The sequence below is a fragment of the Bactrocera latifrons genome, unplaced genomic scaffold (genome assembly GCF_001853355.1).
Source record: "Bactrocera latifrons isolate USDA-ARS-PBARC rearing strain unplaced genomic scaffold, ASM185335v1 scaffold_80, whole genome shotgun sequence".
Lineage (NCBI taxonomy): Eukaryota > Metazoa > Arthropoda > Insecta > Diptera > Tephritidae > Bactrocera > Bactrocera latifrons.
Window position 1 is genome coordinate 946,868 of NW_017537490.1, and position 23,154 is coordinate 970,021.

At 34.2% G+C, this 23,154-nt stretch overlaps 2 protein-coding genes across 2 annotated transcripts in view; both read left to right on the top strand.

The window, feature by feature from the left end:
- Window positions 1-23,154, top strand: part of LOC108976833 (putative uncharacterized protein DDB_G0288537) — a 35,708-nt gene extending 12,554 nt beyond the window's left edge. The window contains exons 2-3 of the mRNA XM_018946196.1: window positions 14,137-15,823; window positions 23,046-23,154. Of these exons, the coding sequence (XP_018801741.1) occupies window positions 14,137-15,453 (1,317 nt within the window). The 3' untranslated portion in view covers window positions 15,454-15,823; window positions 23,046-23,154. The remainder of the gene's footprint in view (window positions 1-14,136; window positions 15,824-23,045) is intronic.
- Window positions 18,378-20,650, top strand: LOC108976834 (the record flags this gene model as incomplete). Its single annotated transcript, XM_018946197.1, has 1 exon — window positions 18,378-20,650. A coding segment is annotated over one exon (2,061 nt), but the record flags the coding sequence as incomplete, so codon positions are not given.

Sequence of the window (23,154 nt, forward strand, 5' to 3'; positions counted from 1 at the left end):
AATAGTAAATATTGCACAAATTTAGCATTTTGCTAAGTATTCAAATTATACCAACTGAGTAAAGCACATTAACAATAATAACTAAATATTATATGTTTTCCTCAATACTTATAAACTTCGTGTATATGTTAAACAATTTTACATTTGACTCAAGCAAATTTTCAACTTCAATGTGYGTTTCTTTGGTGCGTTTGCCACAAGCAAATAGTGAATAGTGTTGCATTTTCACTTGCACGCCAAGTTTATTGCCCCTTACCATAATGACGTTGCATTTACTGTTTGGCTGTGTATATGTGTGTGTGTGAAATGTCTTGCGTGACTTAGCATATGTTAGAGAGTTTGATTTCATCGTTGTAATATTTCTTAATACTTTTTTGTTTGTTTCACCTCTATCCCAATACATTGAGTACTTGCACTTTTAAATTGCTTCCAGCAACAAAATTTAACATATTTTTGTGTTTAGTTAATGTCGCACATTGTCGTACAAAAAARTACAAAAATATTACGAGAATATTTTTAATATATTAATTTACTTACAAGGCTTTTTGCTACTGAAGTTGAGGCATACATTTAGGGGTAAGTATTTAGTGTGCGAAAAATCAAGATGATATTGAATGATACGTTACGTATACGCCATAGCTCACAAAAATCTCTTTTATTTAATAATTTTGACGGCGAAGAGTTTTATTTTTTCATAATACCATAATGCAAGACTTATTTTATAAATTATGAAATACTTAATAGACTGTTTCTGTTACCAAATTTTACGTATACGCCGTGTTTATATAAAAGTATATTTTATTTTAACCAACAAAATTGATGATTTTTTTAAATAAAAGATACAAGACAACAATAATTTAGGTAGTGAACAGAGTGTACAACAATTTTACCACTAAAAGGTATTAATTTGCATTTTAAGCAATATACATATTTCTTAAAACGGGACCAGAGGAGGGTAAATGTAGTTATTTTTACTTTCTCTACAGTCTTGTAGCATTTTTATATAGTTATTCTATACAACCAAATGAGGATACAAAATTTATGCATACTGTCAAATGCACATACATTGAATTATGCATATATGTGCATATATAAAATTTTGATATTTTACGCTTATAACACTAGCGCTATATGGCCATATACTACACTCATAAATTAAGTACAGCGAGTGCAAATAAATTCCATCTGTCATTTACTTAAATGGAAAATTACCCTGCACATACGCGCGCGCATCATCCACTCAGTGTATGTAGATGTGTGTATGACCATAAATGAGAAAATAAAGCAAGGGCCTTTGTAGACTGGCATGCAGGCGGCCAAAAGGTCAGCTTGGCGTAAATGAAATAATTAACAGACATTTACACCGGCTATTTCGCGCGCAGCCATTTCGAAGAGCAACAACAAATAAAAACAAAAGTGTGCRTAAAAAGAAAATTACCATAAAGCAACAGTATGAAAACGTATGGCATCCGCAACGATGCGTATAATCATTTTACAAGCCGCGACAGCCCATTTATATACACATACATCTGCTTTCGAGTGCCAAGCGTTATCCATCTCATTCCAGTTTATTTTGCGCATTGTAATGATTACCTACATAACTTTCGCATTTTAACAAACACCTTAGCATGATTTTTCACACCAACTGACCTTATAGCGATATGCTTGATATGCTTGATATTGTTTTTGTTGGTGCAAGGCTTTTACTATAATGCGCTCTAGCAACGCCATAGCAAGCAAGTGTCGAGTTTGCGGTTATTTTATAATTTTCGCGTCGTTTGCTTGCTGCACCACACTCGCTTCCGGTTCCTTTACAGCGCTTAAACACATTAACCAAGGAGTTGGTGTATTGGTCAGTGCGCCATTTAGTGCTCTGCAAATATTTATGTATATGGAAGTTATTTGTTATGAAAATTTGTGCGCCCATTTTGACTTTTAGCTTTTGTTGGCGCTGTGATTTTTATGAGAAGTATTTAAGTTGCGTGATTTTTGCTTCCTTTTAATGAGATGGTACAGTAGGCTTTATAGAGGCTTTGACTAAAAATTATTTAAGAATTTCACAGCTTGTGTCAAATTGTTTTTTTTTTTTTTTTTTAATTTCGATTGTTAAAAATTTGGTTAATTTGATTTTTAACGGGAAGTCAAATGTTTGAGAAGCGTACAGTGCATTCAGAAAGTAAAGTTTTCATTCTCCAAAGTGTTGGTAGCATTTATTGGGAAAATTTTTATAATTAGAGAAAATACATTATGCAGACGTTAACGGCAATTAATGGTAATTGAAGAAAATTTTAAGTAACTAAACTTACTAAACTTACAGAAATTTGCCAAATTGTAGTGCACATTTTCTGTTGATGTCTTGTAGAATGAATATTGAAAAAGTATTGCCGATGAAAAATGTATAGAAGAAATGCTCTAGAATTTGATTTAAAAAAAAATCATAAATAGTTTTATATTAGTCTCTAGCCAACTCACACCATAATCTTCGCATGTCGTCATGAATTCATTTGATTTTTTATAAATTTTTTAATAAAACTTAAGACCCGCAAATATTGAAATTGCTAACACAGAAGACCATAAACTGTAACCACCATCTAAATTTCACACAATATGGCATTACCTAAATGTACGCCCCCGCATGTTCGTACCTTACGCTTCATTAACGCTGTAAACACTTCTACACACTGTGCAATGCTCGCCGCCTTTGTCTAAATGTTACGGCTTCAACCAGTGCGRATATCACAAGCAAATAAGCCGTCTTTGAGCGTCGTTCAATTATGGTCAGCGTGTAGGAGGAAAACCGCTTTTGATCACGCATTTACGTTTACGAGTAATTGTGCGCAGTTTGTCAACACTCTTTGTCATGACGTAAAGCAATATTGTTGCCATATCTAAATGATTTACTTTCCATTAAAGAAATAATTAAGACATCTATTTATTATTGGGTAGTCGTAAAAGTCTTTTCGTATTTCTAATCAAATTTCAACTTATTTTTTTTATATTAATACTAATAAATAAATAAGCAATTATGTAAAATTTTAGTCGACCACTTTTTGCCATTTTTCTGCTAGAAACATTTTTCCATCAGTGTAAACTTTTAATCAGTGTAAATCGAAATTTCCAGAACGGAAGCGAGCGAACTATTATTGTGCTATACGAACTGATACAGCATCTTCTCCGTCAACTTCACAAATTTCATTGGTGGCTTGCACAGTAGTTCTTTTTTATACAAAAATTTCAAAATATAGCGAATTTTTTCATTACTTTAACTCATTTTTGAACAGCTGCATCTTTTGTTCAATTTCCTCAAATTAATTTTTTTTTTTTTGGTTAAATGAAGCTTGAAATCACAACTTTCTAACACTATATGGTGTGATACAATGTGATTGGTAGCACTGGAGATATACGACTGCAACAGCATCAAAACAAAATACGAAAAAATTTTTCCGACTATCCAATATTACAAAATTGTTGGTATTGAATGAATGTATAACCTTTATACTCATAATTTTTCGCATAACCACAAAATTTTGCATTATAATAAAAAAAAATTCAAATTTTCAACCAAAAATTCTCACGAACCAATGAAAWAAGTTGTTGTTAAATATTAAAAATATCAATTATTTTTGTACTACCATTTTTTTTCAGTTAACCACAAAATTTAGTTCATAAATTCAAATAAACCATTTTTTTGCATTTTTTATGTTAAAAAAATATTTCAAGATTATTGGAGTAAACTTAGCTTCTTATATCCCAAATATACTGTATTTTTTATTTAAAATATAATATTATTTATTGCTTCGTCTTACAAAAAAAAACAACTTTTCAATATAAAAATTTCGCTAAAAATGTGATATTTTTTTAAAAAGCCAGCAAACTTTACATTTATCAAAACTTCGATTTTTTGATGTTTAAAAAAACTGAGACTATTATGGCAAATTTTTTAAGAAAATGCAAAAAAACAAACCTCACTAAACCACTTTCTACCATGAAATAAAAAAAACAACTTTGAACCATACTTCCTTCTAAAAATTTGCAACAATTAATTATATTTAAATTATTTAAATTATTTTCCATCTAAAGTGATTATGGTTTTTCCACATAAGAAACAAAATTTTATTAAAAACGAAATATTTGCTTATGGTAACCCTACAAGGTATTAGACCATCAAACTGCATAGGAGAGCAAGCCGGCCAACCACAAATAGCATTTGCTTTAATGTCCTTATTATAATACCACAAGCGGCAAATTTATAGGCGCGCAACGTGTGCTTAAATGCGCCAAAGTGRAGCACAAACGCCGTGCCTTGAACTTCTTCATTTGAATAAATTTAACAATTTTTGCGAGTAGATACATACATACATGCACTCTGCGCAATGCAGCAGGGAAAGTAATCAGCATTACTAACTTATTTTTYACTTTTACATGAACAAATTTCATTAAAAAACGCAAAATTGCCAAATCATAGTGGAGAGAAAATTTCCATAAAAAATTGTTTAACTGAGAAAGGGAGCAAAATATGTCTGACAGCAAAAGGTTTTAGGGCTKCCTTCATGGCATATGAAATGACCAATTTCCCATTATATACCTTAATCGTTTGAGATATAATGAAAAAAATTTATTAATTTCATAGAAAGAAGATTCCACCCACTATTAACAAAGCTTAAATTTTGCTATCAACTTATTAAATAATCAATTTTTTAATATTATATATAATATTTATAATTCATAACTTTAATTAAATTTTTTTTTAAAGTATTTAGCATTTATTTCATATTTTTTTATTTTTATTTTACTTTACGCATTTAAAATTTCAGTTCCGATCGAAACAATTTGAATGCTGGGTCAGAAAAATACCTAGATATCCGAAAATTAGAAACATGCTTTTATAGACATATTCTTGAATAGTTAAAATTTGAAAATATATAAAAATCGATATTTTTAATTTTTAATTAAATTTATTAAATCCATCAACGCCTCTTGAATAGTGTCCTAAGTTAATTTGAGTAATAATTTCGGAGTTACAGCCGTGAGACCTTGGGCGCTCGAGGCTAGCYGGGCTAAATGCGCCGTCTTTAAAAGCGTTTTTCTCTGAACTATGTTTTTGAGGTCGGTTGGAAGATTTCTCAAGAACTACTGAACCGATCTTCATGAAATTTTGCACAGGACTTTGAGATACAGTTCTTAAAGGCTTAAACGGAGGATTTTTTTTTTCGATTACAACTATTTGAAAAAAATGTCCCGAAATTTCCACTGAAATTTCAGTTTTTTCGCAACAAAAAATTCGAATAAAATATTTCGTTTTTTATATTAAAAAAAAATTAAAAAAAAAATACTATTTTACCCACGAAAACCTATGTAACCCCTTAAGACTTGAAAACTCAAAACATTACCGTTTTAATTTACTTTTTTGTAATTTTAAGGCTACAGCCCAGTCAAAATTGGGTAAATTATGACTCAAGTTTGCATTAATTGCCAACAAGCTATATTTTAAGAACATACAGTAAAATTAAAAAAAAATGGAAAAAAAATTCAAAAATTTATAAAAATTACAAATTTACATTGTTTTAAAAAAGTTCAGTTTTACGCAAAATTTTGTTAGCTTTAGTATAGCCAAAATTCGATTTCTGATCAAAGGAAGCTGATAAGTCATTGTATAGAAAACTATGTACAGAAATTTGTTAGTGATCGAGCAGATTTATCTCTGAATAATCACTAAAGGAAGTTCGAAAGTTGCTGTTTTGAGAAAGACACGTTTAATGTTAAACTGTTTAAGCTGATTGAACTGGGCGGCAACAGTTTAGAAGGCTGTAACACCAAAATTATTTAAAATATTTATAAAAAACTTTAGTATGTTATATTTATGTGTATGAGCTAATCAAATATAAAAAAAGAAGTTCATACTAGGTGTGCCTTTTAATATTATCCTTTCTCTTGCWWACAAAAGTGTGTGCYATGGCGTATACGTAACATTGACAAACTAGACTGAAAGTTATAAATAACTTTTAAAATTATAAATAATTTTTAAATAAAGTGAGGTAAGTAAAGTTTTTATATTTTTAAAGTGTAGACATGTCATACTTTATTACAGAGAATATTATAAATTTAAATTTTATTTTTTAACAATGCATGCGATATTACCTAGTAGTTGTTAGCACCGCATCAAATAACATTAGTACATAAAATATATATATGTAAATAAATGCATTTAAGTTATTTAAAAATGCATTTCGTAGCCAGCTAACAGCAGAKCTCAAGCAAAAAATCGAATAATTAAATAAAAATTACATCATTTGACAGTTTAAGTAAACAAATCGCTCGTAACCTAACTTCATCGCAAAAGATAAACTACATTACTCAAAAGAAATGATTTATAAGCATATCTACAGCATTCCTTTGCACTTCACTACGCTTTTTCCTTGGCTTCACTGCCACATACTTTGCCGTGAAATGTCCTGCCGCCAGCTTTTAACATTGCAAACTTCCTGCGCAGCAAAAGTTTCGAAATTTCACTGTAAAATCCAAATAAACTCACAGCATACAAGCTTACGCGCTCTGAATTCCGCAGTCACGCCGGAAGAGCGTTGTATATATATGTACATACATATACTATATACTATGACTTCGCGGGGTAACAAAGGGCCATATATATGGTATATGGCATAAAAGTATAAATATTTCTATCACAGCGTAGTTAAGCATCCACTGGACAATTGATGACCTCTACTCGGCCATCAGAACGCGAAGTCGGGCTGTATAACAACAGGCAACAATGCCTGGAATGTGGCATGCAACAAAGCAGCGCGATGAGTACCATATAGTGCAGTGGAGTGGAGTGAAGAATTTGAAAAGAAAATAGCATTCACAGCAAACTAGAGTAAAACACTTTAAAAGTTTTTCCCAAAAGTTATGCGAGAAAGCAGCATTTAAACGCGGCAGCGGTCACATACTTTAAATACTTGCACTCTATTGCTSCTGCAGCATTGTATTTTTATACAGTTTCTTTTCTCCTTTGGCATTAATGTTGCAAAGTTTTTGATGGACACACCCATATACAATAAAAATCATTTTAATTTTCTGCTCTACTTTGGAGTTGTTACGGTGCATCCGTGTGGCATMTAACCGGCTGCATTGTTACAATAAATGGCAACATTATCAAAACAGAGTCGCTTCAGCGCGCTGTTGCATGTCAGTGCGTTTGAGCGCAATGAAAGAGAATAAATAGTGCATGGAAATTATTGAAATGTGTTTTTTGTTTTCTTTTGCTCGGCGACAAAATTAAGCGGAAGTTACGGATATTTTACACAGTATGAAACCCCAAAATACCAGGAAAATTTTTTRTTTTTATAAAAAGTTGAACAACTAATCAATTTTTTAGCGATTTCTGAATAGAAACATTCGTTAAACTCAGTATTAAACGTACTTTTTAAAACAAGTCAAATAGTTAGTTTCCTTTCAAATTAGAGTATAAAAATATCACCAAAGTCAACAAGGAAGAAAAAGGATAACAAAATTTTCGTTTGTTGTGCGCAACCTAATAGATTTCTTAAGTTTTATAAGCTTTAGCTTTGGTGAATACAGTAGTTGATCGATGGTATACATGGTATTTTTGGTTTTAAATTCGGTCACAATCGTGGCTCGATGTCATGGTGAATTATCATCGTGTAAAATCCCCGAATTCTTTGACCACAATGCCACAATTCATCTTCTTGACTTTTGAGCGACTATGGAGCGGATTTTCGGTTTCAGCTCTTTATTTTCTTCCATTCCGATCATAAATCCATGTCTTGCGTTAGTTATAATGCTTTCTATGAATGTGGAATCGGAATTCGTACGAACAAGCATGTCCAAAGAGACCTGTTTACGGTCCGTTCCCATGACAGTCGGGTCTACGAAAACCGGAACGGACCCGGATTTTTATCCGGCCAAGGACTGTCAACTCGGCAGAATTCTGCAGTTACAACAACAACAGACCTGTTTACGGTACTCGCTTTGAAGAAAATTCGACTTTATCGGAACGAGTAAAGCAAGAATACGTTTCACACCCAAAATAATCACCAAAATCATTCGAACGGTCTCGCGAGAGATGTTGAGCTCTTTTGCCATCCCAACCATCCAAGACTTGATTGACGATTTTCAAGCACCATATMTTTCAAYTTTTGAATARTTTCATCAGTTGAAGAGCTCGAAGATCGTCAAGCACGAGCATGTCTTCAACGATCTCTCAATGATTTGCAAAGGCTTTGTACCGCGGTAGACTTATGCATTTGGTAAAACTGAATCAACGTAAGCCTCTCCCAAAATTCGCAAAGAATTTGGTTAGAACTACAAAATTTGAGACAAACATTCATCAAACACCCATTGTAAAAATTGCAATACACTGCTGTGGTGTACCGACTTAAACAGCTTCTGTAAACAAATTGGTTGACCTAGCGCGCTTATTTTTGGCATAATACTTAAGGACWGACCTACCAACTTAACAAAATATATTGTTTTGAAATATTATTTACCCGGGGAATTTAAAATACAATTTTGGGGTATTTTTTTATCACAATATACTTCAAAGCGTGGTTTAAATTCTATAGTCAACCGGGAAAGTGTTAATCAACTTCTGTACAAGGYTATATTAGTTCTTTCCTCGCTTATTTGACAGATGACTCTCTCACTTGAATATTTTAAACCAGAGCTGGCYTACCATTCCCTTCTTTACTAGATACTTTATCTATTTACCCAATTTCCAAACTACGAAAATGCATAAAACCACAAATAAATTTTTATACTCATGATCAAAATTGAACCGGACTGGTCCATAACACTGCACAAGTCGCATCGATAAAAATCTTTTTTTCTACTTTGGTACATCTTTTTTATGTTGATGTGAGATTTTGATGTTAATTACTGTAYGTGTGGCAGCCAAAAGTTTGCCTGGCTCCAAAATACCTACTGCTTTCTACCAACAGATTTGCAAAAATCCATTGGAATGTGGTATACTTCTTTGATCTTGAGGTACAACTTATTACTTTATTAATTACTTCGGTTGGATCTAAATTAAATTGGAAATTAAAAAGTTATCAGAAGAAAACAAATATTTTTTTTTTTTGTAATTCACCTAACGATTGACCAATAATGAGCAGGTATATATACATTTATGACAGTTTACTTAAGGACCGAACTTCATCTCAAACCAGCCGATAAACGAAGATATATATCAATATATCAAAATATATCAAATATATCATATAGTCAAGCAGTTTTTGTTAGTCTACCCGCTGAATAGTCACAAACTTCATAAAATATAACAGCGAATTTTTCTCAATCCTTTATTTGTCTTCTTCTTTCTAAAGAGCACCACTAACCCACTGCATATGTGTATACTTTGTATACTTCAAATACTCGCAGCCAACTGTGAATGAAGCTAATAATTTCGCAAAGATTTCACTCAGCTTATTTGAAATTCCTGTGACGACATGTTCTATTCATTCTATTTTACCGTCATTCTTGCGACTAAAATCTTTTACACACACTTCGCCATTCGTACGCTTCATTTAAYGCACGCGTAATTTTATTATCTTCCTCTGCATTTAATTTCAAAATATCAACTCCAAGTTAAAGTTTACAGCATAAGTGCGTGCTGGCTGCTCTTTATCTCCCATCTCCGCCGCTCTGTGCAGTTCTTTGTGTCAACAGCTGCAAGCGCCATTAACCCGCTGGCAATGAAAACTTAAATATTTCAACTCTTGTCTCGCATTGCGGAGCAAATGTCTATTTGCATTCTTTCGTACACCTCTGCCAGATACTCTTTAACCCCACTAGCTCTAACTGTATTGGCATCTATACTTACATAGATGCTTTCGGAAGTGTGTGTTTGCTTTGTCGTTCCGTAGAGATGCGCACCTTAAGGCAACAAGCAGCTACTAAGACCCCTATTTATTCAGCCAACCAATAACCCCTGTCGCTAATTGTTTGTCTCAGCGTTATCCGTGCTAAATACGAGAAACTTTGCTGTGCGCGCGCTAAAAGCTACGACTACTTAAGTAGAATGCAATAAAGAGGTGTAAATTAAATGCAAAAAATACTCAAACTTTGCTGCGACTTAATTGGTTTTTACCTTAAACTCGCACGACAGTGACACGGTCTCAAAAGTAGATTTGGAGGGGTTAATAATCGATTATATTAATTTTGCTCTGGAGTCATTATTCCATCAGTGTAAATCGAAATTTCTAAATTTCCAAAATGTTTTTATTTGTCGGAAACGCCGATGTCGAATCACTTTAGCTTTTAACTGCCATACAGAATGTCCAATAAAAATCAAGTTCTCATATGGAAAATTTTTTTATTTGACCAGATATCATCACGAAATTCGGCGTAGATTATTTTCAAAAGGCAACACTATAATCTTCATGGAAATTTTCCAGATCGGATAACAAACATGATTTCTGACTGCAATAAGGCAATCATTTGAMTAACATTTTTAGCTCATTCCTGCAACGGGGTGAACTTGGATATAAGAAAAGAGCCCTCAACAGTAAAGGCTGACGACGCCGCTGGCTCGCGCTACACAATTGTTGCGCACAACGTGTGTCTGAAAGTGATGCTAACTGCATGATGAAATTATGCTCTTATTGTTGTTGTCTCTGCACACTGCTGGYAGCTAAGCGAAATTGCTGCTTACCTCTTCGCATGTTGTATGCTAGAGTTGAACTTTTTATTTCTTCTCATTGCAGTGTGTCGTCTTCTTTTTCCCTTCAAATTGTTTAATTAGCTCAAAAATTTCTTCGCTACATTCCGTGTGTCGCTTAAGTAAATTAGCCACGTGTCTGCATGCCGTTGCAATACATATATATTTAAATGTAYAAAATTGTATATTTATTGTTTTAAAGTAAAGCGCACGAGATTTGCACGAAGCACTATAACGGCGTGTGTGTTAATGTTGCATGTTCGTGTAAATAAATATTTAATGATTATATTTTATATATTTTATGTAGTTTTTAATAATTACTTGTAAATAGTGGAATGTTTCCAATGCATGCTTTTACATAGTTTAGTATGGGTGTTGTAGTAAATGTTGTAATAAAAACGCAGCGTCGTATTCGAAAATGTACTTAGTAAATCAAAAACTCAAACAATGATGAAACAATATTTATTCAATTTAACAAAATCTAAATATTATAATAATAAAACTTCATATGTGACAAGTTTGCTTATGTAGTGGTGTGTAATATTTGGTAAGCTATTACACATGTTGGCGCTCTACTTACACACATACATATGTAGTTAGATGATATACGTATATAAGATCGATATTTTATTCATTTATTCTATTATTGCGTAGCTTTGCTATATTAAAATAAAAACGTACTTTATTATAGATTCTGCTGTAATCCTAATTAACCAAAAAACAACAAACCAAAAGAGATTCTTTTAATATGCGTCAACAGCTCCATGTTTACTTCCTACAAAGTCAAATATATAAACAAAAAAATATATATTTTGTTTCTCATTACGCTTTACAATCTTTCCATAGACTTTKACATAATTTTATGAACTCAATACCTTCTAATCTCTAGTTTAGTTCTCTACGTATCCTTCATATAAATGAATACAATCTTGTGCAAAACAAAGTAATTTCTTCACTAACATCTAGCTWCTTAATGAAGTCTATGATTTCGTGAGAGCTTTTTCTTTTCGTAGGTACCTTCTCCCTCACTATAAGGAAATAAAAATACTACTATGAGCAAAAAATAGTAAGACTTTCGTCATATTTTAAAATTCTTAATTTATTCTTCAAAATTTATATCCTCCAACTCAAAATAATCTCCCTTGCCAATTTTTGCCAATCCTCGAACCAGTTGGTAAAGTCAATTTTCGGAACTGGCTTCAATGCGCTTAGCGATGCACGTTTAATTTCTTTAATTAATTCAAAATGGTTTCCCCGAAGCGGTATTTTGAATTTGCTGAATAGCCAGAAGTCACACGGAGCTTACGGCACCATATTGGTTGGAAATTTGGCGAAAAACTCACGAAGAGTCAAGGCACTTTGCGACGTGCATGTCGTGGTGCAAAAACCAAGAGTTGCCCGTCTATAATTCCGGCTTCTTTTTACGAATAGCTTCGCGCAAATGATGCATAACACTCTACTTGTGTTCCGTCTTGACAGTTTAGCCGGTCGGAAGGAATCCGGAGTGCACCACACCTCGATAATCGTAGAAAATTGACCACATAACTTTAATTTTTGACCGGCTATGACGTGGCTTTTTCGGCTACGGCTCACTTTTGCCGCAGTAGGAATTAATTTCAATATTATACCATATACACCCCTCATTTTGGCAGAAATGAAAGCATGCATTCTCTCCCTACCCGACTGGCTTTTTTTGAATTCTGTGAAATTTAGTAAAAAAATATTTCAAAATATTAAAATAATAAAAAATAAATTAAAAAAAAAACTTTCGAAATTCTGTTTTCAAAGCGAGATTTTAAGGTTTCAATCTTTTTTTTTTAATCGCGACGCTTTTATTCGCTGTCCCACTGATATATTTAACTCTGTGAAAAAGAGTAAAAATATATTATATATATACAAAAATAAATTTTTAATCTAAAATTATTAAAAAACAATTAAAAGCAAAAAAAAATTAATAAATAACAAAACAGCTTGCTTGCAACTTTTTTCTAAATTAATTAAATCGGTGAAATTGGGTAAGAAAATACAAAAAAATATAAAGAAATTAAAAAATATATGTATAAAAAAATAATAAAAAAATGTATAAATAAATATATTGCCAACAGCTTCAAAGCGAAGTTTTAACCTTTTTCCTATCCCACAGATACATTTTGAAATCTGTGAAATTTATTAAAAACAATATTAAAAAAAAAAACAAATCCAAAAATTTTGCGAATTGTGTTTTCAACGTGAAACTTGCACTCAGTATTTTTTTTAACTCGACATTTTTCATACCCTATCCCACTGACATATTTCGAAATCTCATTGATAACTTTTTGAAAAATGTGTAATCCATGAAAATAATCAAATTTCATATGTAATTATTTTTCGGCTTATCTTAGTGTATACGTCAATTGTATTAAATATTATTTGTAACTTTTGTAGCGCTTTGCTAAACAGTAGTTAGTATTAGTAACTTATAAGTATATTTGTATCATGTATTGTATTATATTACTTACTATTTACTAGTAGAGTCGATTTGTAACATCACTAGTCAGCCCTCCCTGTCATTTGTCATATCCTAAAGTAAAATGTATTTCATTTTTTTAACTTTTATTATTTCATATATTGTTATGATTTGGTTTTTTATGCCCTTACGTTTTTTTAGAATCTTTTTTAATTTCTAAACGTAAATAGTAGTCGTAGCTCAACGATTTTGCGGTAATTTCACCACTCTCCTTCAATAAACATAAATGTAGAGTTGGAAAACCTAACACTGAGTATGTAGTAATATGGTGTTCTCACTTTGCAAAAAACAATCGACAGTCATGCACATTTGTTCAGCAACTTCATTCACAACTTATCTACACATGTACATTTGTATATTTATCTTTTTTTTTTTAATAAAATAAATATTTTTTTTACGTTTTTTCTAAGCTTCACTTTTTCGACGCTTTTAATTGTAAACTTTTAGTTGTTTTGGCTTCACAGTAATTTTGAAATCAAGCGATATTACTACAGCTATTGCAACAATAATAACTACTTACTACTACTATTTAATYACAGTAACTAAAACTAAAACAAATTTAATTACAATAACAAACCAGTTCGACGAAAATTACAAAAGAAATCCACGAAAATTTACAACTCATATATAAAAAAGTATACTAATTTATTTATAAATTCTCTACAAAAATATTGAAATTTTCTACATTGTTATTTAATCTTATGGCTATTTGCTATTTACCTTTTTTGCAAAAACAAAAAAAAAACTCCAAACTCTTATTAACTTGCAAAACCAAAGTAAACCACTAAAATCGTTAACGAATTCAATTATGAACTCTTTTTCAACAAAACCAAATTCCTTTTATGCACACGCCTACAAAACTCACACCGTATCGGGGATCATTGTTGTTGTATGCTGCTATGGCATGTAGAGTGTGCCGGTACTGCGCACATTTGGCAACCATCATGGTGCGTAGCGCGAACTGGCAACCCTGTCCAGCACCTGCACCACCACAACCACTCTAACCAAAAACAACAACAACCACACCAGTCACCACACAACCACCACAACTACCAACAACAACAACAACAGCGGCAACAGCAACAACGCAGCARCAACGGCAGCAACATCTTTGCCTGCCGCCGCCTTGAATGTGGTRCGCTCCAACACGCCACCGCTKCCGCCATTGCCGACCTCCTTTGTAGCGATCAAGTGCGGCCGCAGCAACGAACCCACCAACACCACCACCATCAACAATCACACTGGYCTTCATAAATTCAATCACACAGACAGACCCGCACCCCTGCCACACCCACTTACACTTGAATCGCCTAACAACACCATCACCACCACCAGCACACTKGGCTATTTAGCACACCATGGCCATCATTCCACTATGCTACCGAACGCCACAACGGCATCGGCTGCCAACGCATTATCGCCAACCATCTGCTCGACGTCGTTATCGACGTTCCAACCGGTGGCACCGCATCACTTCAATTCGCTGGACTATCGCGAACGCAATCAAACGCACTATAAGCATGGACAGGGCGGCCATCAGCCRCATTATCGCGAGCCCGCGCATGCACAACGCACCAACACGTTGGATCGACGCAGCGCCGGCGCGACCMCATCGAATACGTCCGCTTGTATGGGTGATTATAATCAAATAAGTCCGCACTACTTGCAGACTTTCGACAGCCTCGATCCCTACGGTGTGGCCAATTTACATTTGTATCGCAGTCAGTCGAAGTCGCAGATTTATGGGCGTGGCAGCACTGCAAGTGGTAGCGGCAGCGGCAGTAATGATGGTTCCACACAGGATGCTGTRCTCTATCACAGCAATAGCACATTGAATCACTACCAACAACAGCAACAGCAGCAGCAAAGTGAGCAGCATTATCAAAGCGGCAACGGTCCGCAGCGCGCGCAGAATCAGTCGCAGCATCATCATCATAGTTTAAAGCATAGCAAAAGCGGCGGCAGCAAGACACATAAGAGTAAGGCCAGCGCACACCAACAGCAACAACATTTGTCACAACAACAACAACAACAACAACTAAAACCAACGAAATCGCGCAGCAGTCGCTCGCTGCAACAACAACAACAATCGTCAGCCACCGAAAAGTCTGGCAAAATGAATCGTGGCGGCGGTAAGGAGCGCAAACAAAACARCAATTGCAATGCGAGCAACAACACAACGCAAATAAATAATATCAGCAAAGCCAATTCGATGACCAGTCAATATTCGAGCTCCAGCGAGAGCATGCAATGCGATAATAATTACTATTAAATCATTGCCTCCCGCATACGCATATGTACCATGTCTACCCAGCTATGTCTCCCAAAGCGTACCCATGCGCATATTTACAAGTCTGTATTCACATATTATTGTTGTCGCACATACATACATACTCTTTATGTATATGTTTATGTGAGCAGTATTGCATAACACGGCATTTGTGTTGAACTCCGCTGAAACCGGCAGCATTGAATTGAATTACATCCAATCTCACATCTATGTTGCACATACACACACAGGCACACACTCACATATGTATACCTGCAAAAAAGCAAAATGTATACCTGCACATACTTAAAAACACCGGCACACAAGCGTGTCATTCATGCGTTGCTACATTTAAATCTCACTTTTATACAATGTAAGTAGCTTTATCATTAATTCGTTATCACTATTTCTCTCCTTCATTGTACAACACTCTCAATTGTTGTTGTCATGCATTTGTCATAAGTGTTTTATAATATCTGTTTACTTTGTCTTTGTTTTTATTTTTGTTGTTGGCTTAATTACAACGAACGCCAAAATTTTATCTAAGAAATGTTTTTTTTTTATTAATTTATTTGTCTAACATTGGCTGAAAGCCAAAATTTTAAATTGATTTTCCGAAAATGTATCGATTCTTAGGCCTTCACTCGTAACATCTCGAAAATGTGTACCGACTGCGTACGAATCTGCAACGTGTAGACTTTTTTCTTAAACAAATCCTTAATCATAATTTTAARTAAACACTCAATTTATTTTTTATATGATAATCCTTAGATATATGTAGATCGTAATCCAACAAGCTGTTGCCTCTTTCAAGGAGTGAGCAATCAGTATGAATGAGTACTGAGCTCATCGCAAAAGATCTACTGAACTTCTTGCGCTTRGCAAAATTCATGTTGCCGCAATTTAGTAGCTTTTTTTTATATATGATCTAATAGGTATTTATGCGGTAAGGCCAAAAATGCTAAAGGATATAAGTTTTTGTATAGAGCAAGGTRGCGTTGAAACATCCAGCCACTTTCTTCTCTATTGTGCGGCTTTTGCCAGTATGAGGTTGAAACATTTCGACTTTCAGTGTACCAGGAAATATAACCGAAACGGCCATTAAACGCCTAAAAAAATTTGTGATCGGCTCAGAGCATTATGATGTTTTGTCTTGTGATCCATTAAATACATTATATAGAAGTTTTGGGTACTATAACGTACCGGCGTGCTAGGCTGTTCAACTGAAATTCCTGTTAGGATCGATCYCTTAACCTAACCTGAACTATGTTAATACTTATATAAAAACCAAGCGAGTACCTTCGAACTGCAAAGACTCTTCATAAATTCAAGTCTTTCACCAACTATAGGAAAAGTATCTCATACAAGCACCAATTAGGAAAGGGAGTTCACAAAATTCTGAAATTATTCAAATTTTGATGGGAAGTGTAGATGCAGTTCATAGAAAAATTCGGCAGGTATAGCTACCAATGCCAGTTATCGCCCGCTTAATAGATGATTAACTGTTTAATCAGTGTCTATGCATTTCTGAAATTTATATTTAAAGTAACAAATCTTCTTGGCCTATTATACAGAAATATCTCATATAAAATTTTGATTGAATGCCTACTCAATACAAGCTGTAATAGCCCAGTCCACATTATATATTATGACGGGTTATTGTAAACTTTGTAAAGTTATATTCTGGGCTAGATCTGAAATAATTATTAATTACAGGTATGTAGTAGATATTATAGTAGATAGTAGGTAGTATGTAGTTTTTGCAAAATAGATTTAGGTTTCAAATATAGTAAAATGCCTCAATTTAGAATTTAGCTGAGTTTAGTCAACTGCGTAAGAACATTGACATCCGACTTCAACTTTTAGGAAAGAGGAGACTGAAAAGTTTGGTAGCGGTCATCACAATGAATTCACCGCTGAGAAGTCTCCTTTCAAAGTTGGTAAAATAGATGTATCATTGTGCACGAAGAAAAGTCAAATATCTTTCATAGTCTCTAATTTTCATAAAGTAAAAACCTTCAAAGCCGTAAGCCCTGGCAACTAATTCTTCTTACTCTGTAAAATAATAATTGTATTATTATTTGCTGGTAATTGTATTATTATTTTTCATTTAGCAAATAAATAAATAAATAAAAACCTTCACAGTAAACACGGACTGGTAAACCCTTTTATTAGTTTCAGTGCTAGTTTAAATGCGCTTTGAATCTTCTGAGATCTCGGTGAGTGCCTGGATCGTGCTTCGACTTCAACTTTTAGGAACGAGGAGTCTGAATAGTTTGAAAGGGGTCGTCACAAAGAACTTAGCGCTGACAACTGGCCTTTAAACTTGAGAAAGTAGAATCATCATTCTGCACCAAGGAATGTCAAAAGYTCAGTTTTCTAAAAATAAAAACCCTCACAGTGAGCCCTCTCATAGTTGAAGTACCATGCCAGTTAAATGCCCTTTGAATCTTTTGAGATCTCGACAAGTGCCAAAAATAACGCACGTTCTASATTATTTTCAGACTTTAAAACTGAAAAGTATTAGACTAGTAGTAGCTAAGGTGACGTCAGAATAGGGATTGATGTTTTTCAGATTACCAGCAGGTGGCGCTGTGGTAARTAATGTTTCGTTGTATACTCAAGTAATTAAGATCATTAGTATCTTGAGAGTTACGTAAAAAACATACACAGTTCACAACTTCAGACTTTTATTTTTTTTTTTAATTCTCAATCTTTTCMTTAAGCAAGTAACACTTCAACTCTTTTCAATGCTTATTATTTACACACTTTCCTTTGTTTGGCTTCAATTTTAATTTGCTTTTCTCTTCAATATTGCATACTTTCATGTCCGTCGCTTGGACACGCCCACAACAACCACACCTATACATACAACTTACACACACTTCTTCAATACAACGTTACACATAATATGACAAAACAAAACAACAACGCAAATACAGCCGGTCTCACATAAAACAACAACAACCACAAAAGCCACATTCGATGGCGAACTGCTTTGGCAACAAGAAGCGACAGAATTTATAGAACGTTTTCCACAGCGTCGTCGCCAACATGACGCGCTACGTCCTAGCGTCTCAGCCGGTGCGCTTTATAAAAATGCCACCGGTATAACGACGCTAAATAAGCGCGCTAGCGGTGGTGAGCTGCTTACAGCGCAGCAACGRCATCAACGTGATCTTTTCAGTGGCGATTTAGGTATACCAGAGGTGCGTTCACATGTGGGCAGTATGGTGCACACATTCGAAACGCTTAGTATGCAACGCAAACTTGCCGATCAAGAGCGCGCCAAGGAACGCGCTTGGGCGTTGCAACAGCAGCAACAGTGGGAGCGCGAACAGTTGRCCGAGAGAAGTTGTAAGTATACGCCAACGCTTAAGAGCGCCAYACACACAACCACATACACATATGATACGCCCACACATGCGTCACGCCATTCTCAGCACGGCACTAGTAATAGTAAATATCATCAACTAAAGCGCAAATCACACGAATCACGTCAGCGCCTCATAAAACTTAGCAAACAGCAGCTGCTGGCTGCTTTCAATAACAGCGCTAAACGTGCACCGTCAAAAACAGCACACACTAAACTCGAAAGTAGCTTAAGCGCTCAGTCGCTACCTGGCGCCGACAGTAGTAATGTATTGTCGCCACGTAGTAGCCCTCTTAAGCGACACAGCACTTTAAGTTTGCACTGCGCWGAAGTTGCGCACGCTGCAAAAGCGGACGATGATCACTTGATGCAGCAGTATTGCCATCTGGATGATGATTATCGTAAAAATCTTTTTGGCACCATATCAAGTCGTTTAACATCTGTCAATAAAGGTTGTGAAGATATCAATAGTTATGACTATAGTGGCGCACACCACAATAGTAAGCGTGTTAGCCACGAAGAAGAAAATATARATGTTGGCGCGCACATAAACATTGAACATGACGAAGCGCTCATTGTGAGTGCCGCCTTTGATGAAATATTCGCCAGTTACAGTGGCATCGATGATGATGAAGAAGATGAGAAAGAATTCAGCGCACCGGCAATGTTAAGCCGTGCTACCACATATTCTGAGGGTTGTGATGAGCAAATGGTAAGTTTAAGTGAACTGGACGATGATGTTTTTAAGTCACTTAGCTCGAGTCGCATCAATAACATTGGTTGCCCAGGCAGCACGCCAATGAAACTGCCAACTTTAGCATCGAGCACACACAAAAAGGCGGCAACGCCAACAACAAACGCTTGGTCAACAAATAGCACCGTTGCCGATGCAGCAAAAACGCCTAAGCGCAAACGCACCATAATGCCATTGGCGAAACAAAAGCAACGCGCCACAACACTACATAATCTCTTCGATCGCCTCAAAGCAACACAAACGAAAGTAAAGCGGCCATTTGTTAAAATGCCCTCCGACAGTCTACTAAAGCAGGATCAACTAAGTATTGAACAAATGACGCACGCGCTGCACAAATACTCACCACAATTAAATTTATATCGCGAGATAGGCGAAGGCGAAGCGGCCAATGAACGGAGTGATGCTGATGGCGATTTTCTACGCGGTTCTACATTGAGTCAGTCATTTATACGACAGCAGCTGAATACGCGTGAGAATAAGGACGAGCCTAAGCGCAAAAAGACCGCACCACCACCGCCACCAATCAACCATATAAAATCAAATAGCGGTGTCAGTGGTGTAAATGCGGTAAATGGCGCGCCACGACCGAGCTTCGCGTCACAGCGCGCTAAGTCGACAAACGAACTACTGCTTGATGATTTGGCCGTACAAGCGCGTCGCTATCAACGTGCCGCTAGTCGCAAATATGCGGCACCGCCAACGCCCAGAAAACAACAGCAACCAATGGATTTGGCTGACAGCAAAGTGCAAGCCGTAGAAGAGGGAAGAGAAGTAAGGCAACGCACGAAACCGAACCGTGCCATTAGTCGTGGCAGCGGTGTTGGCGCTGATATCTTTTTACGTGGCAGCGCAGAAATCTAAGCCGAAGCCGCCGGCTTGCGCAAACTGGCGAAAGTGTCCAAGCAGTAATCAAAGCGTTCTGGCGGTATTAGTTGACACCCAACGCTACTGTTAGTTATATAGAAAAATATTTAGCAGTATTTCTAAATGTACTAATTATACTAAGCAAACAATTAATTTTTGCCAGCGTAATTGAGCCATGTTTTCATGCAATAAATACTTAAGCATTTATTTTTGATTCATGAATTTAATTAAAAAATCAAAAAGAAAAAATATTGTATTTGTATTTGTGTATGTGACTGATTTTTATGTTAGTGTACTCATGTTATAACCAAAACAAGTAATTCTTTACCAAAAAAGTAAGTGATTAAAAATGTTAAAGTTAATGTTAAATATAGTAAGCCAAAAAAAAAAAAATATTGTAAATAAAAGCATTAATAAATACTCTAATGTAGAGCTAAAACCACTTTGTTTATTAACAACATATTCTTGATGTTAATTGAAAAACTGAGCAGCTAATTTGCAATAAGCTAATTCTTATACACAGTGAGCGCCGCTTAATTGCAAACAATAAAACAATATTTTGAGGTTATGTGTAAAATATGCACATAAATTTTGTCATCATGTCTCTGTAAGTCGGAAATAATCTTATGCTTGCTATAAATTTCAAAACCCTGTTTTAATCTTCAGCTAAAATTGATCTTTTTCTCTCAAATAATTTCAGTATTATGACTCAAATCATTTATTTCTTATCAATTATTGCTAAAAAAAAAACATTGTTTGTGCCATTTTTTTATACATTACAAAAAAATTAATATTTATTTTACCTTAATAATCGGCGATTCATTTTGAACCAAAAAAAAATTGTTTTTCTTGTTGCCGTAGCCGACTTCAGAAAGACCCCCGAAAAAGAGTGGCTGCCGATGAGCATAATTATTCTGCTAAAAATTATGTGAAACTCAGAAACCAAARAAAAAATATTATAAAACAAATAAATATTAGAAATTTTAGAATTTAAATTTTTAACAAAACGGCAGCTAACCAAACATAAGTCGTTTTTTKKRAAAWAWTTWRGRARKKGSYTWAAAAAAYMAAAWTWATTTCAAAAATCTTATACTTTCGATCTTTGCCTGACAAAGATGTATATCTTAGAAGATTATGTGAAAATTTCGGTGCAGTCAGCTCTTTCGTAGAAGTTTCCTCTTTGACTAGTATGAAGACATCGTTTCCAGAAAAACGTACTTAAAATTTTGGAAGCTGATTACACTATGTTGAAAAATTCTTACGAGTGTATTTCTTCGGAACTATTTGTCAGATCAACTTCAAGAATATTTTCAAATTTAATGCTTTTCGCAAATGATCACTTTTCGGTACAAAATTTTAGATTTTCAACGAAAAGAAAAATATCATGTTTTTTTCAATGAATATAAGTTTATTGAATGCCAGATGTCATGCCAACTAAACTGGAAAAAATTAAGACACATACATTTGTATCTGGAAAAAATTAAGACACAACAATACATTTGTATCTTAAGGCTTACTACAGGGGTTTTATACAGTTAGAAGGCCGAAAATTTAAACATTTTCAGGCAGTTTTTGAGAAAACTTTTAAAGTTATTGATCCAAAAATGTGTATAAATATTATGGTATCCTTTAACCGCATTTTAAGACTTAGTACTAGTAAAAATATTTATTTGGAAAGGAACAACAGCTGATCATCGCAAGCTCCTCTCAAAAATGACGTTTGGCGATGACCACTATATCTCTGAACTGAATCCACTGAAATTAAAAAWRMACAGATTTCGTTAAAGCAATGTTAAATTAACCGAAGGAATAAAATAAGATAAATTTTTTTGACAAAATAACGATTTCTAGAAAAACAAATCGATTTTTGACACAGATTTCAGACTTAAATTGTTTATAAAAAAAAAATATTTTTCGTTGAGAAAAAAAACTTCGATTAATTACAAAAAAAATATATTTAAGAGGCTTGTGTTACAATTTAAATCGAATCGGTTTAAGCGTTTCCATCTAATGTTGGTTACCAACTTTGAAACACCATTTTGAGAAAAACGCGTTTAAAGTTTGGCCTTCTACTTTCTAGCACTCTGCTGAAAATATAATTTAAAAAAAACCAATTTTGGAAAATTCCAACTATATATAACTTCTTCATTCCGATACACTTCGTTTTCAGTAATATCAGCATTGTTTTCTGATTACTGTACTCGTACATTACATAAGTYACTATTTTCAAATATGCCGTCAATATAAAAATTTGGAGTTGCCATATTCTTAACAATATATTTATATAGAAGAAACGATAAGCCGTCGACATAAAACTATTATTTTCTATAGTATTTATTTTACTTTTCATGTATGCAATGCAATTAAGCGAGGTTCACTATAATCATTATTATAGCATTACTTGTTACAATGTGTCATAATAAATACTTAATAAACCCTTAATGACTGAGTTCGTTTACAAGTAAATAAAGTACTAAATTTACACGAGCAAATCCACAAACGAAAAAAAAATAATAATAATTTATATGCAAAAATTGTATAAATCTTTTTCATATTATTTTAACTTTTTATTTAAATTTGTATTACATATCTTTTGATGTACAGCGACCAGTTTTCTCTAATGCCAATAAGTACATGCTTAGCCAAGCTACGAGATGAAAACCAAAATTTATTACGCCGAAATACTAATGAGGAAAACTCTAAAATACTAATG